Below are 16,128 nucleotides of genomic sequence, written 5' to 3'. Positions count from 1 at the left end.
AATTCAATGGATGCTAATAACCCCCATTAGAGTTAGCAGGGGCCCAGGCCTCCAGGGGTCACAGCTAAACACAAACATCCAATAAAGACAAACACAGCATCGCATACAAGTTGAAATGAATGAAAGTTAATCATTGATGTGCTGGGGTAGAGTCACGTGCGTCACAGCGTGTAGAAAAGCTTTTATTTGATGAATGGAAGCCACTGCTGCGTGTGTTTCCTCCCGGCAGCTTCATCCTCTTCCTCGCAGCAGCTCTCGGCCTGCTGACCCCGCGGCTCTGGAGGCTGGAGGCGGACACATTCCTCTGTCCTCCCCCAGGACCCGCTGACAGACGGAGGGAGGGGGCTGCTGCTGCTGCACGCATTTAATTAGGAAGAAGAAGAGGCAGCGGGACGGGTCGGGACAGGACAGCGCGCCGCCCCCTCCACACAAGCAGCTCGACGGTTTGGACTTTTTACGCACCGGAGGGCAGATTTTCAGAGCTCCGAAGACTGTCGATGTCTTCGTTGCAGGTTTTGTTTGGATCTGAGCTTCTCGGTTCTGCGGTTTCGGTTTGGTGCCGTTGGATCTCCTAACAACCGCGTGAAGAGCAAATCCGCCTCTAAAAGTGGTGTGAAGTCGCCCCGTGATGCGGTGTGTCTGTTCGTGTCGCCCTAAGTGAGTGATGATTGATTTGGAAATGTCAGCGCCGCCGCGCGCAGCCCCACGCACCCCATCGCCCCGCCGGGGCTGAGGAAAGAGGAAAGTAAGAAACCACCTGTTGTGAAAGTTTCCCAGAGTTTCTCACGGATAAACCCGAGCTGCTGACACCAGAACCCGGACGGAGCCGAGCGCACGGGACGGAATGCGGATTTTACGCACGGAGCAGCTCCCGAGAAGAGGCTCCTGTGTAATGAGCGATCCCCTCCGCGGTGTTGGGTGTCCGCAGTGAGCATGTTGTCATGGTGTCCCGGGCTCAGATGAGCTGCGTGCCGGAGCTCCGGTCGGGATGGCTCGGGAGGACGCGGTGAGGTGTCTGCGGTGCCTGCTGTACGCGCTCAACCTGCTGTTCTGGGTGAGAGGAGCCGCTCTCGCATAGATTATTCAATCCGATCGATGATCAATCTGGGCAGGAGATGCGGGAACAAATCCTGAATCTTTCTCCTATTGGGATTTTCTTGTGTTTTATGCGGAAAGTTTGTGAATGTTTTGTTGTACAGGTGTGTCCTTCACACTTAACACATTTAACAAACCGAGATTGATGTGTGTCATCAGCTAAATCATAAAGAAAAACGAGGTTTCATTCATGTTGAACTGGCAGAATCGTATTAAACTAGATGGTGTGCACACCTCAGCCTTCACAGGAGCGAAAAAAACACCAATTTCACTCATTCATTTGGAGGAATTCACACAGAAATGAACTCCAGCAGAGCAGCTTGAAGTGAAAGTAGGCCACGGGGAGAGCAGTCTCACATTCTGAGGTGTTATTTGTGGGCGGCAGAAACTGATCCATGTTGTTTATTTCTGCGTGTGTGTGTCCAGCTGATGTCAGCGTGTGTGCTGGGGGTGGCAGCGTGGATCAGAGACTCTCTGAACACCGTCCTGACGCTGACGGCCCACACCAGGTGAGTCCTCCCTCACATAGGAGCCTCCAGGTTTCAGTCTGCACCATCAGTTTGTCTGAGAACATGTTCCAACACCACACTGACCACAACCTCTAAGCAGATTAATAAAAAGAATAGCAGATATCAGTATGAACAGGCTGAAGGCATCACTTTTAGTTCTTTTTGGCGTTCCTCAGGGATATGTTCAGGGACCACTGAGGTTGCATCTCTGCATTGCACAAAATCAGCTTTTAAAAGACCCAAAAATGCTCCCAGGAGTTGTTCAATGAAGCAGACAGCTCCTGAAGATGTTTGTGGATTTACGTGAAGCCTCTGAGGACAGCGAGATAAAGTGTCACAGTCTGTTCTATTAGTTTGTCACAGTTTGTTTAATCATGTTTTGTTCTAGTTTTCTAGATGTTTTCCCCATATCCTTCCCGATCCTCAATCATTGCCATAGTCCAAGTATTTATTCATAGTCCTGTTTCTTTGTTTAGTCATAGTTTTGTTTTCATGCCATAGTCCTTTTGAATCCGGCTCTGCCGCGCTTTGTTTTTGCCTTTGCTCCCTGTCTTGTTTTTTGGAGAATAAACCTTGTTTTGTAATCTGGGTCCTTCCCACCGATCGTGACATAAAGAGTGTGAAACAACCTCTGTTTTTGTAGCTAAGCAGATTAATAAAAAGAATTGCAGATATCAGTATGAACAGGCTGAAGGCATCACTTTTAGTTCTTTTTGGTGTTCCTCAGGGATATGTTCAGGGACCACTGAGGTTGCATCTCTGCATTGCACAAAATCAGCTTTTAAAAGACCCAAAAATGCTCCCAGGAGTTGTTTGATGATGCAGACAACAGATGAGAGTGTGTGACCTCAGTGACTGTGACAGTAACTGCATGTAAAGTGTCAAAGTGGCGACCAATAAGGTCAGAAAGGTGTTGTAAAAACAATATATTTCAGCCCAAATCACCTGATCAGGTGACGTCGCCTGTAGCCAAATCGTGGTGTTAGTTTCTGAGGTCAAACACACTCCTGTCCCATGGCTGAAATCATCCCTTTAGAGCAGGTTTTAGATGTTTCCCTGCTCCAACGCACCTGATTCAGATCGATGCCTCATTAGCTGGTTTGTGCAGAATGTAACAATCTTTTGAAGAGATTCATTTACTCTGAATCAGGTGCGTTTAAGCAGGTAAACATCTAAAACCTGCAGGATAGCGGCCCTCCAGGACCGGAGTTTGACATCCCTGCTTTAGAGGATGTAGTTCAGGCTCTTTGATTAGTGGACTTGTTCTTTTTTATATCATTCGGGTTATTTTGTGTGATTAAAAACCTTTAATGAGTTCTGCAAAACCAACCCAGGCTGCCCCCAGCTGCCTGATCAGATCCAGTCCCTGATGCTGGCTGCAGAGAGACTTCTGGCTCTGCAGCAGCTGTTTAAACTCAGTCCTTCTGGGCCTCTGAGTTCCTCTCAGGAACCTCCTCTGGTTCTGCCGTCTCAGTCCAGACTGTTCTCACTGGTCCATGGTGGAGTTTGGGACTGAACTGCAGCTTTAGTTTGATCCATAAGTGAAACTCTGATGTTTACTGTGTGTTTAATTAATTTAAAGATTCCTTTGATTCTGTGTTGCAGGCTGGAGGAAGCGGCCATCCTCACATATTCTCCAGCTGTCCATCCCGTCATCATCGCCGTTTGCTGCTTCCTCATCATCGTGGCTATGCTGGGATACTGCGGCACGCTCAGATGTAACCTGCTACTTCTGTCCTGGGTACAAACCACCCGACACTTCATATTCATGCACGTCAGTCAGAAGAAAACGCGGCAAATGTGGCCATAAAATGATCTGTGATGCACCATGAGTGCCATAATAAAGAGTAAATAGCAACGAGTCATTTAAAGCTTATATTTAAAGGGGATTTGTGAAAAATATTCTCTCATTTTGAGCTTCAACATGTTTCAAGAAGATTCAGACAGGAGCAAGAAGAGTTAGAAAGGTTACTGGGAGACAAAGTAGAGAAGAACTTTGTTTTTCAGTTCAATAATAAAGAGTAAAGATTAGATAGATCAAGATTAAAATCAAGATAATGAAGATCAAACCAGCGTTAGAGCATCAGCGTAGAAAATGAATCCTTCAGAATAAGTTTTAGTAACAAGGAAATTCTCTCTGTTTCAGCTCATAAACACAGTGTCATCGTGTGATGTCTGTTTTTCCATCTTCCTGTGATGCTATAAACATGCTGAAACATTCTGAAATACATAAACAACTATCATCATTTGAACTTTACACTGTAAAAATACATTAATTCCACTGAATAAAACGGTAATAATCCAGCAGTCAGAAACATACAGTAAAAACAAGTCATTTTATAGAATAAAAAGACAGTTTATACAGTTTTTATGTTTATTGAAAGTTGTCAATGTGTGTAATAACAATTAAATGACAGATAGATGTGGTCAAATACTGTTAGAATACAATAAATCAGGATAACTGAGTTGTGATATGTTTTAACAGACTTTTCTACATCCCTCCCACTCAAGATTCATTTAGATACATTTCTGCTCTCACCCTCAAATGGTTATCGGGTTAAAATGAATTAACACGGTTAAATACATGGTTAAACCACTGGAAATACTACTGGAAAGAAGAAACACCTGCTGGAACACCTGCTGAAACACCTGCCGAAACACCTGCCGAAACACCTGCTGAAACACCTGCTGGAACACCTGCTGAAACACCTGCTGAAACACCTGCTGGAACACCTGCTGGAACACCTGCTGGAACACCTGCTGGAACACCTGCCGAAACACCTGCCGAAACACCTGCCGAAACACCTGCTGGAACACCTGCTGAAACACCTGCTGGAACACCTGCTGGAACACCTGCTGAAACACCTGCTGGAACACCTGCTGGAACACCTGCTGGAACACCTGCTGGAACACCTGCTGAAACACCTGCTGGAACACCTGCTGAAACACCTGCTGGAACACCTGCTGAAACACCTACTGGAACACCTGCTGGAACACCTCTATCCATGGTACCCATCTATCTTCAGACAGGTTTACAGTAAAATCAGAGGTGAAAATCCTGCATGGACTCAGGAAAACTTCTGCAAACTGGAAATAGGTCTGAAGCTGAGACACAGGACGCTGTGATCTCCTGAACAGAGAGGACACCCCTGAACACATCGTGAGACCAACAAACAAGGACCTGAGCTGCTGAGCTGCTTCAGGTCCAGATCAGACCTCAGTTGGATCCTAACAGAGGTCAGCCTGTCTCTCTGAGAGCCACCTGTCTGCTGCTGCCTGAGTGGGCAGGGCCAGGTGTCAGGTGTCTCCATTGTGCCTCAGAGGAGATAAGACTCAGTTCACACAGAGAGCAGCTTCAGTCGGCCGAGAGGCCTCCCACAGGGGATGATGGGAAACAGACAGCAGGTTCTCCCCCACCTGAGGCACCCCTGATTCACCTGGGAGATCACATGACAACAAGCCCACCTGGCCGACCTGAGTGTGTCTTACATCTGCCTCAGTTTAGGCTTTTTACGCCAGTAAAAGTCAGAAAATGTGTCATTTTCCTACATTTAGAAATCACAACCCTTTTTATCCACAGTTCCCCCCAGCTCCATCATGTTTGGGTGTCTCCCAGGTGTGTTTCACTGCTTCATCAGTGCAGGGATAAGATACCTGTAGCTGCTCAACATGAGGAGAGAAGCTGTGCCAATGAGGGTCAAAGAAGCTGTTTTGAGGCTTAAAACCCAGAATAAACCAGAGGATTACCAACATCAGCTGTCTGGAAGATCATTAACAGGAAAGATTGAGCTCTGTGGTCACAAAGGGATGCCAAGGAAGACCTCCAGCTTCTGCTCTGGTTCATAGAAGACGTTTAGCTTGCTTCCTGGAACTGTCTTCAACCTTAGGACAGAGCTGTAACTGTCAATTTCATTGCTTATGTTTATGTTTATGCATTTAGCGACTTGCAGATAGGCAGATAGGGGGGGGGGGTCTTGCCTAAGGACCCCTACTGGATACAATACCTTTCATGCAGGGGGTTTGAAGCCAGATCTCCCACATAAACCTCTACACTATCCAGTCCATTGAACACGTACATTTGATTTGTTCACAGAAGTCAGAGCCCCACATGGCCAGAATGTCTAAACTCTGTCCTCCTCTGTGTTTCAGTACTTTGGCAGTCTGTTGGTGATCTTCTGTGTGGAGTTGGCCAGTGCTGTGTGGACGTATGACGAGGTGACAAACACCACTTTTATTTAAACTTTTTCTCAGTCCTTTTTCTTTTCTTTTCTTACACAACTTTACAGATTACTTGGGACGGGTTTCTGTGAGTTTCATTCTAATTTAAAACACTAAAACTCTGTCATTTCTCTGGCTTTACAGCAGTTTGTATGACAGCCTCTTTAAAATGGCTTTAAATAAACAGTAATTCAGCGCCTTGAACCACTGAAGTGACTGTCTGAGAGCTCCATTGAGGTTCATTTATCTTTCTCCGGTCATGTTATGTTAGACATTCAGATCCTTCAGAAATGTCAGTCATAAAAAGCTAATTGTATTGAAGATAAACTGGAACATTTTAACTTTTTGTGAGCATGTTTGTTCATGATATATGTATCCCGGACAAGCCCCCAATTTTTATGAAATGGCTCAAAAGCCATGAAAAAAGGAGAGACGTAAGCTCAGGAAAGGCTCAGTTACTCCTAGGTTTCATTGGGCCACTCTGAGATGGTCCTCTGGTCCTCAGACAGGATTTTGCCCAAATGTGGTTTAAAGGTGACATATTGTGTCCTTTTTAACAATTTCATGCTGCTTTCTGAGGTATTTTTGAGATGCATAAGAGGTTTTAGACAAAATACCTGTTGGTTTACGCACACTGGCTCTTCTCTGAGTCCTTTGAACAGTCTGTGGAGGGGCAGAGGCTGAACAAGGGCTCAACCCTGCCTTTGAGTGAGGTCAGCAACGACCAGAAACACTCCAGTTCTATATAGATATAGATAGTTACTCTACTGATCCCTGAGGGAAACAGTTTAGCAGTTAGCTGTAAGTTAGCAGTTAGCTGTAAGTTAGCAGTTAGCTATAAGTTAGCAGTTAGCTGTAAGTTAGCTATAAGTTAGCAGTTAGCTGTAAGTTAGCTGTAAGTTAGCAGTTAGCTGTGAGTTAGCTGTAAGTTAGCTGTAAGTTAGCAGTTAGCTGTAAGCGAGCAGTTAGCTATAAGTTAGCAGTTAGCTGTAAGTTAGTAGTTAGCTGTGAGTTAGCTGTAAGTTAGCTGTAAGTTAGCAGTTAGCTGTGAGTTAGCTGTAAGTTAGCTGTAAGTTAGCAGTTAGCTGTAAGTTAGCAGCAGATGCTTTCTCATCAGCAGTGATGGACCAAGCCGGAGATGTGCACAGCGTAACTCGTAGTAATGCATGTGAACCGTTAATTAATTAAACATTTTGGATATATTAACCTCATTAAACAGTTGTACCTGGAGACCTCCATCTTTATCAGAAACATGCCGATAATGTAACGTTAACACACCGAGAGTGAGGAGAGGACCGGTGTTGTGTTGGAAACACACCTTAAACACAGCTGCAGGTTGTCTGAGTTACAGAACAGAACCGTTCAGCTAGAAAGATTCAGCTAACAAAGTAATGTGGGAACAACAATGTTCATCTTTCAGAAAGGAACAGCAGTAACTCCTTAGAAGTTGGTGTACGTCATCTCCATTAGCTAAGCTGTTAGCGTTAGCTTCAGCTAACAAAGTAATGTGGGAACAATAATGTTCATCTTTCAGAAAGGAACAGCAGTAACTCCTTAGAAGTTGGTGTACGTCATCTTCATTAGCTAAGCTGTTAGCGTTAGCTTCAGCTAACAAAGTAATGTGGGAACAATAATGTTCATCTTTCAGAAAGGAACAGCAGTAACTCCTTAGAAGTTGGTGTACGTCATCTTCATTAGCTAAGCTGTTAGCGTTAGCTTCAGCTAACAAAGTAATGTAGGAACAATAATGTTCATCTTTCAGAAAGGAACAGCAGTAACTCCTTAGAAGTTGGTGTATGTCATCTTCATTAGCTAAGCTGTTAGCGTTAGCTTCAGCTAACAAAGTAATGTAGGAACAATAATGTTCATCTTTCAGAAAGGAACAGCAGTAACTCCTTAGAAGTTGGTGTATGTCATCTTCATTAGCTAAGCTGTTAGCGTTAGCTTCAGCTAACAAAATAATGTGGGAACAATAATGTTCATCTTTCAGAAAGGAGCAGCAGTAACTCCTTAGAAGTTGGTGTACGTCATCTTCATTAGCTAAGCTGTTAGCGTTAGCTTCAGCTAACAAAGTAATGTAGGAACAATAATGTTCATCTTTCAGAAAGGAACAGCAGTAACTCCTTAGAAGTTGGTGTACGTCATCTTCATTAGCTAAGCTGTTAGCGTTAGCTTCAGCTAACAAAGTAATGTGGGAACAATAATGTTCATCTTTCAGAAAGGAACAGCAGTAACTCCTTAGAAGTTGGTGTACGTCATCTTCATTAGCTAAGCTGTTAGCGTTAGCTTCAGCTAACAAAGTAATGTAGGAACAATAATGTTCATCTTTCAGAAAGGAACAGCAGTAACTCCTTAGAAGTTGGTGTATGTCATCTTCATTAGCTAAGCTGTTAGCGTTAGCTTCAGCTAACAAAGTAATGTAGGAACAATAATGTTCATCTTTCAGAAAGGAACAGCAGTAACTCCTTAGAAGTTGGTGTATGTCATCTTCATTAGCTAAGCTGTTAGCGTTAGCTTCAGCTAACAAAATAATGTGGGAACAATAATGTTCATCTTTCAGAAAGGAACAGCAGTAACTCCTTAGAAGTTGGTGTACGTCATCTTCATTAGCTAAGCTGTTAGCGTTAGCTTCAGCTAACAAAGTAATGTAGGAACAATAATGTTCATCTTTCAGAAAGGAACAGCAGTAACTCCTTAGAAGTTGGTGTACGTCACCTTCATTAGCTAAGCTGTTAGCGTTAGCTGCGGCTAAAGGAAGAAATAAATCAGTAAATAAACCATGAGGAGTTATTTCATTAGCTAAGCTGTTAGCGTTAGCTGCTGCTAAAGGAAGAAATAAATCAGTAAATAAACCATGAGGAGTTATTTCATTAGCTAAGCTGTTAGCGTTAGCTGCTGCTAAAGGAAGAAATAAATCAGTAAATAAACCATGAGGAGTTATTTCATTAGCTAAGCTGTTAGCATTAGCTGCTGCTAAAGGAAGAAATAAATCAGTAAATAAACCATGAGGAGTTATTTCTCAGATGCTTCCATTTCCCTGCTCTGAAGTTCAGGCTCTGAGAGTTGGAACTGATCCTCTTTGTGGCTCAGTTCCTTCAGTCCAGCGTTGAACTGGACCAAGTTGTTAAAACAGTGGGATGAAAAGTGTTTGCTGCACATTCACAGTCTTTAGCTAACTCTGCTGGAACATTAGCCTCAGATATAGTTTATCCACTGGGCTCTTATATCCTCTGAGGCTGCTGCTGGATGGAAGATGCATGCTCCTCAGTGCAGCTGACAGCAGAACATTTCCACCAGAAGCTGGCTTCATCCGTCCAGCAGGGTGGAGGTGAGTGGGCGGGGCTTAGCAGAGGGGGCGGAGCCAACTTAAGGAGTGACGTACTTTAGAAATGAAAATCAGAACGGCTCGTTAAATGAGGAACTTTCACACAAAGGGAACTAAATAAACACCAGGGTTGTGTTTTTGGGGAGTTTTACCCTGATTTATGCTCCCAGGAACAGGAAGAAGGGATTTTTGTCACCTTTAACACAAACGTTAAATACAGTTTTACCAATGTTTAATTTTTTTTCTATGATCCATATATTAAATCACTGGACCACCGTTACAGAAGGTTCTTCTAATGCAGGGACTCATTCTGAAGCAGCAGCTAAAAACAGATCTAATGCTCTCCTTAGAGTATTAGAACATTTTACAGTGAGTTTCATGAACTGCATCCATCTCTTTTTCTTATGAAGCCTTTTTATCTTCTGGTTCTTTGACATTTTTGCTCCTTTTTGAGAGGATGCTGATGTTTTGTTGAAGCACCTGTTCCAACCTGAGTCTCCCTTTGAATATCTGGTGTGATGTTGTGTTTCGAGCAGCTGTAGTGTTCACAAATATTCAGCTGCTGATAGAAACCGAAGGCACAGACACGACTCGGCTCTAAGAATAACCAGAAATGTCAGACATGTCCGGCTCGTTGCTGCTCTCAGATCAGCTCATCTTTCAGCCTCAGAAACTCTCATCACAGCAACAACAAGGCACCTGAAGAGCAGAGACCTGTGGACAGGCTGTGGTGCAAAGTAATGGAGGACTTTTACTTTCTGATGCACAGCACCAAATGGCATCTGTTTAAGGAGCACATATTTACTTCTACAGTTCAATTTGAGCTGGTGTTTCTGCAGAGGGAAACAGGCAGCGTCCGTCAGTCTTATCTCACCTGCCTGCCACAGATTGTAGCTCCTTATCAGCAGAGAGCGCACACACCTGGACATCAGGCTGTTTATTACCGTGCTGCTGGTCATGACTCAGGGAGGGGGGGGGGGCATTAAGATTAGGTCAGACCTCTGACAGCAGAGACTGAAAACTCAAAGGAGATGCTGAAACAAAACCACCATCTAACGCACCATCCAATCAACTCGTTCCAGTTCAGAGTTTTATTTCATTTATAACATGAAAATGAACAATATTAAACATAAATGTTGTCATTTCTTTATGTTTCTGTTTCTTTTTCTGTATTTAGTATCTGCTTTTATCCAAAGTGACTTACAAATGAAGATATAAACATATTATTATAAAAATAATAATATATTATTCTAAAAAATTATTATAAAAAGCTAACAATGAGAGTTTGTTTCTGTTTCTGTATTTATCAGACGCTTTTATCCAAAGCTAACAAGCTATACAAAAAGCTAACAATAAGCTAACAATAAGCTAACAATAAGCTCCATAGAAGGAACCCAGGAGTCCGACTCTGTCAGAGGGGACAGAGCAGAGATAGGGTGCAGGCATAGAAGGAAGAGCAGAAAGATAAAGTGCAGAGATAGAGGGGGGAGGGAAGTACAAGGTAAGTGCTGGGATAGGAGATGCTCTCTGAAGAGCTGGGTTTTCAGGAGCTTATGATCAAGAGCATTTGATGCATCGTAGTTAGCTTTGATAGAGTTACAGCTCTTAATATCTTCAGGCAGAGACGCCCTAAAGCAGATATTCCTCTGGATTTTATAGATTCCTCGGAGTGAAAGTTAATAAAGTGACATAGCGGCCATTAGAGATTTGAAACTAGCTTTCGGTGGTGGTATATCAAAGGTTGTTTTGTTTTTATTGAGATTCAATGAGACTTTATTGAGACGGTGGTTTGGTGACTGTTTCACCAGCTTGTGATAAAGACTCATGAAAGTATTGGCAGCATCCATAGAGAAACTGCCTCTAAAGTTTGGATAAAGTTAGCCAAACTGTGTTTTAATCAGTTTTTCTATCTGTGACTTAAAGTTGAGATCTGAGTTTAGTTTAGATATTTAAACTCCCTAACTATGTAAATCTTCTTATTAAAGTTAAAGTTATATACACCAGTATCATCAGATCTACACCTGAGGGGGATCGACCCATTGATGTAGAGACTAAACAGCAGGGGGCCCAACACAGCACCTTGTGGAACGCCAGAAAAAACACTGAGAACTTAGCAGCATGGACAGGTTCAGATTTAAGATGGCAGAGATGCCCTAAAGCAGATATTCCTCTGGATTTTATAGATTCCTCGGAGTGAAAGTTAATAAAGTGACATAGCGGCCATTAGAGATTTTAAACTAGCTTTCGGTGGTGGTATATCAAAGGTTGTTTTGTTTTTATTGAGACTCAATATGAGACTTTATTGAGTGGTATTGAGTGGTTTGGTGACTGTTTCACCAGCTTGTGATAAAGACTCATGAAAGTATTGGCAGCATCCATAGAGAAACTGCCTCTAAAGTTTGGATAAAGTTAGCCAAACTGTGCTTTAATCAGTTTTTCTATCTGTGACTTAAAGTTGAGATCTGAGTAGAGATATTTAAACTCACTATGTAAATCTTCTTATTAAAGTTATATACACCAGTATCATCAGATCTACACCTGAGGGGGATCGACCCATTGATGTAGAGACTAAACAGCAGGGGGCCCAACACAGCACCTTGTGGAACGCCTACCAGACAAAACACTGAGAACTTAGCAGCATGGTCAGGTTCAGATTTAGGATGGCAGAGATGCCCTAAAGCAGTGTGATGGAACAGATATTCCTCTGGATTTTATGGATTCCTCGGAGTGAAAGTTAATAAAGTGACATAGTGGCCATTAGAGATTTGAAACTAGCTTTCGGTGGTGGTATATCATAGGTTGTTTTGTTTTTATTGAGACTCAATATGAGACTTTATTGAGACTGTGGTTTGGTGACTGTTTCACCAGCTTGTGATAAAGACTCATGAAAGTATTGGCAGCATCCATAGAGAAACTGCCTCTAAAGTTTGGATAAAGTTAGCCAAACTGTGCTTTAATCAGTTTCTGTGACTTAAAGTTGAGATCTGAGTAGAGATATTTAAACTCACTAACTACGTAAATCTTCTTATTAAAGTTAAAGTTATATACACCAGTATCATCAGATCTACACCTGAGGGGGATCGACCCATTGATGTAGAGACTAAACAGCAGGGGGCCCAACACAGCGCCTTGTGGAACGCCTACCAGACAAAACACTGAGAACTTAGCAACATGGTCATCAGTCACCCAGGTTTCTGACGTCAGGTCAGATTTAAGATGGCAGAGAGGCCCTAAAGCAGTGTGATGGAACAGATATTCCTCTGGATTTTATAGATTCCTCGGAGTGAAAGTTAATAAAGTGACATAGCGGCCATTAGAGATTTGAAACTAGCTTTCGGTGGTGGTATATCAAAGGTTGTTTTGTTTTTATTGGGACTCAATATGAGACTTTATTGAGACTGTGGTTTGGTCACTGTTAGCCAGCTTGTGATAAAACATGGGGAAGACTCATGAAACTCTCTCTAAAGTTTGGATAAAGTTAGCCAAATTGTGCTTGATAGTTTTAATCAGTTTTTTTATCTGTGACTTAAAGTTGAGATCTGAGTTTAGTTTAGATATTTAAACTCACTAACAATGTAAATCTTCTTATTAAAGTTAAAGTTATATACACCAGTATCATCAGATCTACACCTGAGGGGGATCGACCCATTGATGTAGAGACTAAACAGCAGGGGGCCCAACACAGCACCTTGTGGAACGCCAGAAAAAACACTGGTTTCTGACTTCAGGTCAGATTTAACCTCCAGTGAATGAAAGTCCTTAAACTGTGTGTGTTCAGCCCTCAGTGCAGCGCTCCGACATGATCAGTCTGAAGTCTCGGATGCCAAACTACGGTCTGCAGCGTTACCAGTGGCTCACGCACACCTGGAACAGCTTCCAGACAGAGGTAACACACACCTGTACACACAGATGAGATGTGGTCACGTGACCCGTGTGCTCACCTGTGATCACCTGCCCACAGTTCAAGTGCTGCGGGGTGATCTACTTCACTGACTGGCTGGAGATGACAGAGATGGAGTGGCCACCTGACTCCTGCTGCACCAATCAGTATCCAGGCTGCGCTCGCCACGCCCACTACCATGACCTCACTGACCTTCACCAAGAGGTGAGACACACACCGCGAGTTTGAGCTTTTAGTCTCTCAGTGGGGAGTTAAAATGTTTTAGATAACTGTAAGTTGCCACGAATGCCCTCTTCCTCTTCTTGTTCTTGTTCTTGTTCTTGTTCTTGTTCTTGTCCTCCCTCTTCCTCTTCTTGTTCTTGTTCTTCTTCTTCCTCTTCCTCTTCTTGTTCTTGTCCTTGTTCTTGTTCGTGTTCTTCTTCTTCTTCTTGTCCTCCCTCTTCCTCTTCTTGTTCTTGTTCTTCTTCTTCCTCTTCCTCTTCCTCTTCTTGTTCTTGTCCTTGTTCTTGTTCTTGTTCGTGTTCTTCTTCTTCTTCTTGTCCTCCCTCTTCCTCTTCTTGTTCGTGTTCTTCTTCTTCTTCTTGTCCTCCCTCTTCCTCTTCTTGTTCTTGTTCTTGTCCTTGTTCTTGTTCGTGTTCTTCTTCTTCTTCTTGTCCTCCCTCTCCCTCTTCCTCTTCTTGTTCTTGTTCTTGTCCTTGTTCTTGTTCTTCTTCTTCCTCTTGTCCTCCCTCTTCCTCTTCTTGTTCTTGTTCTTGTCCTTGTTCTTGTTCTTGTTCTTCTTCTTCCTCTTGTCCTCCCTCTTCCTCTTCTTGTTCTTGTTCTTGTTCTTGTCCTTGTTCTTGTTCATGTTCTTCTTCTTCCTCTTGTCCTCCCTCTTCCTCTTCTTGTTCTTGTTCTTGTTCTTGTCCTTGTTCTTGTTCATGTTCTTCTTCTTCCTCTTGTCCTCCCTCTTCCTCTTCTTGTTCTTGTTCTTGTCCTTGTCCTTGTTCTTGTTCGTGTTCTTCTTCTTCTTCTTGTCCTCCCTCTCCCTCTTCCTCTTCTTGTTCTTGTTCTTGTTCTTGTTCTTCTTCTTCCTCTTGTCCTCCCTCTTCCTCTTCTTCTTCTTGTTCTTGTTCTTGTCCTTGTTCTTGTTCATGTTCTTCTTCTTCCTCTTGTCCTCCCTCTTCCTCTTCTTGTTCTTGTTCTTGTTCTTGTCCTTGTTCTTGTTCATGTTCTTCTTCTTCCTCTTGTCCTCCCTCTTCCTCTTCTTGTTCTTGTTCTTGTCCTTGTTCTTGTTCATGTTCTTCTTCTTCCTCTTGTCCTCCCTCTTCCTCTTCTTGTTCTTGTTCTTGTCCTTGTTCTTGTTCTTGTTCTTCTTCTTCCTCTTGTCCTCCCTCTTCCTCTTCTTCTTCTTGTTCGTGTTCTTCTTCTTCTTGTCCTCCCTCTTCTTCTTCTTGTTCGTGTTCTTCTTCTTCTTCTTGTCCTCCCTCTTCCTCTTCTTGTTCTTGTTCTTGTTCTTGTTCTTGTTCTTCTTCACACCAGCTGCAGGTACATTAGGAGTAAGCGCTTCAGTTTCCTGTCTGTGTGTGTTTCAGGGCTGTGGTCCAAAGATCTACAGCTTCATTCGTGGGACAAAGGCGCTGCAGGTTTTGCGTTTCCTGGGCGTGTCCATCGGCGTGGCACAGATCCTGGCGATGGCGCTCACGCTCACACTGCTCTGGGCACTTTATTACGGACGAAAGTCTCCAGAGCTGGACTCCCAGACCGCCCCTGCAGCGCCGGAGGACTGTACGCCTTTCACAGCGACCAACGAAACCTCGGCTGACGCTGCAAAGTCAGGCTGCAGCCGCACCATCAAAGGCCGCAGCAACGCCACTGCTGCCGGCGAGCCGAAACAACACCAGCTGGAGATGGAGCGGCTTCACGCTGCGGCCTGAAAACTCTGGTTTATTCTGGTAGTTTTGGACTGAATTCTAATCTTCGTGTAAATATCTGTGAGTGAGAAGCTTGAGGGGTCGGAAACAAACAGTTTCCATGAGCCAGCGGACGCTGACTCCGCCCACAAAGCCTCCTCTTCTCTGATTTGTCACCTTTGGTGGCCTGGCGCCACCAGGCACCACCCAATATGCGATAATAATACCTAAACCTTCATTTTTAACTTTAACTGCCAACACTGTACTTAATTCAGTTTCACTAACTGAGAGCACCTTCATTACGAATCAGACTTCAAACCAATCATCGCTTTCATCGGGCAACGATCCGGTAAAACCAGGAGATGGACTGACTCAGGAGAGCGTCTTCTTTGTTTCTCAGATATAAAACCAGAGAGTTCAGTGTTCCTGGTGGACAGAACTACCAGAATAACACCAGAGTTTGAATAAAGCTGAAGGAAAGCAGGGGATAAGCAGACCTGGTGACGCGGTACGAGGAGAAAAGCTTGTTGATCTGTAACCGAACTCTAAAGGAAACCGGGTCAGATCGGGGTCCCGTGAAAGGAAAAAAACACTGTTTACTTTCTTCTGTCTGGATTTCTGATCATAAAGAGAAAACATCCCATCACTGTCTGTCTGAACCATCGCAGGATGTTCCATCTGTTGTTGAAGAACCACTGGAACCACCGATGGACGCCTGAATTCTGATTATTTATGTGTTGACCAAAGTACAGTCATATAAAAAGTGTTATACTGTATATGAGAACTTATGCATGGTGTTAGATATTTAATCTTTGTCTCACAGTTATTGGTTTAATAAATTTGTCTTGAATAAAAACTCAGAAACAGCTGAAACAGCTGAAAACTGGCTTCCTTTGCAGCAGTTTGATGAGAGACTGTAACTCCTGATGATAGAAGTAGTGTTTTATACTTATATTTATCTAAAAAAACATTAAGTTATACTAAACTAAGCAGCTGTTTTATTTAATCTACTAAAACTAATCTGTTGACACGTCTGTATTTGACATGTTCTGAGTACTTTTCTTCCAAAGCATGGCTGTAAAGTCCTTAAACAGGGAAACCGACGGATTAAGCAGGTGTAGAAGATCGATGGATATCTGCTGAAGTGTTGGTCTTCGTGCTTTCAGCCCATTAAACATTCACCTGTTG

General features: G+C 43.3%; 1 protein-coding gene across 1 annotated transcript; it reads left to right on the top strand.

Annotated features, from left to right (window-relative positions):
* The first annotated feature begins 119 nt into the window (after positions 1-119).
* On the top strand, positions 120-15,823 carry tspan12 (tetraspanin 12). The gene is made up of 7 exons (XM_072377314.1): positions 120-1,054; positions 1,522-1,604; positions 3,210-3,345; positions 5,754-5,819; positions 12,926-13,033; positions 13,109-13,252; positions 14,623-15,823. Exons 1-7 carry the CDS (start codon positions 989-991, stop codon positions 14,962-14,964), a joined length of 945 nt encoding a protein of 314 aa, XP_072233415.1. The 5' UTR covers positions 120-988; the 3' UTR covers positions 14,965-15,823.
* The last annotated feature ends 305 nt before the right edge of the window (positions 15,824-16,128 follow it).

The sequence above is a fragment of the Leuresthes tenuis genome, unplaced genomic scaffold (genome assembly GCF_036924035.1).
Source record: "Leuresthes tenuis unplaced genomic scaffold, fLeuTen1.0.hap1 SCAF_23, whole genome shotgun sequence".
NCBI classification, from domain to species: Eukaryota; Metazoa; Chordata; class Actinopteri; order Atheriniformes; family Atherinopsidae; genus Leuresthes; species Leuresthes tenuis.
This window is presented reverse-complemented; position numbering and strand designations above follow the sequence as displayed.

Bases quoted from the DNA above. Each gene is read 5' to 3' on its own strand.
- tspan12 (XM_072377314.1), top strand. From the start codon at position 989: ATGGCTCGGGAGGACGCGGTGAGGTGTCTGCGGTGCCTGCTGTACGCG. The intron at 3,346-5,753 runs GTACAAACCACC...TCTGTGTTTCAG, and splicing joins ACCTGCTACTTCTGTCCTGG to TACTTTGGCAGTCTGTTGGT. The intron at 13,034-13,108 runs GTAACACACACC...ACCTGCCCACAG, and splicing joins GGAACAGCTTCCAGACAGAG to TTCAAGTGCTGCGGGGTGAT.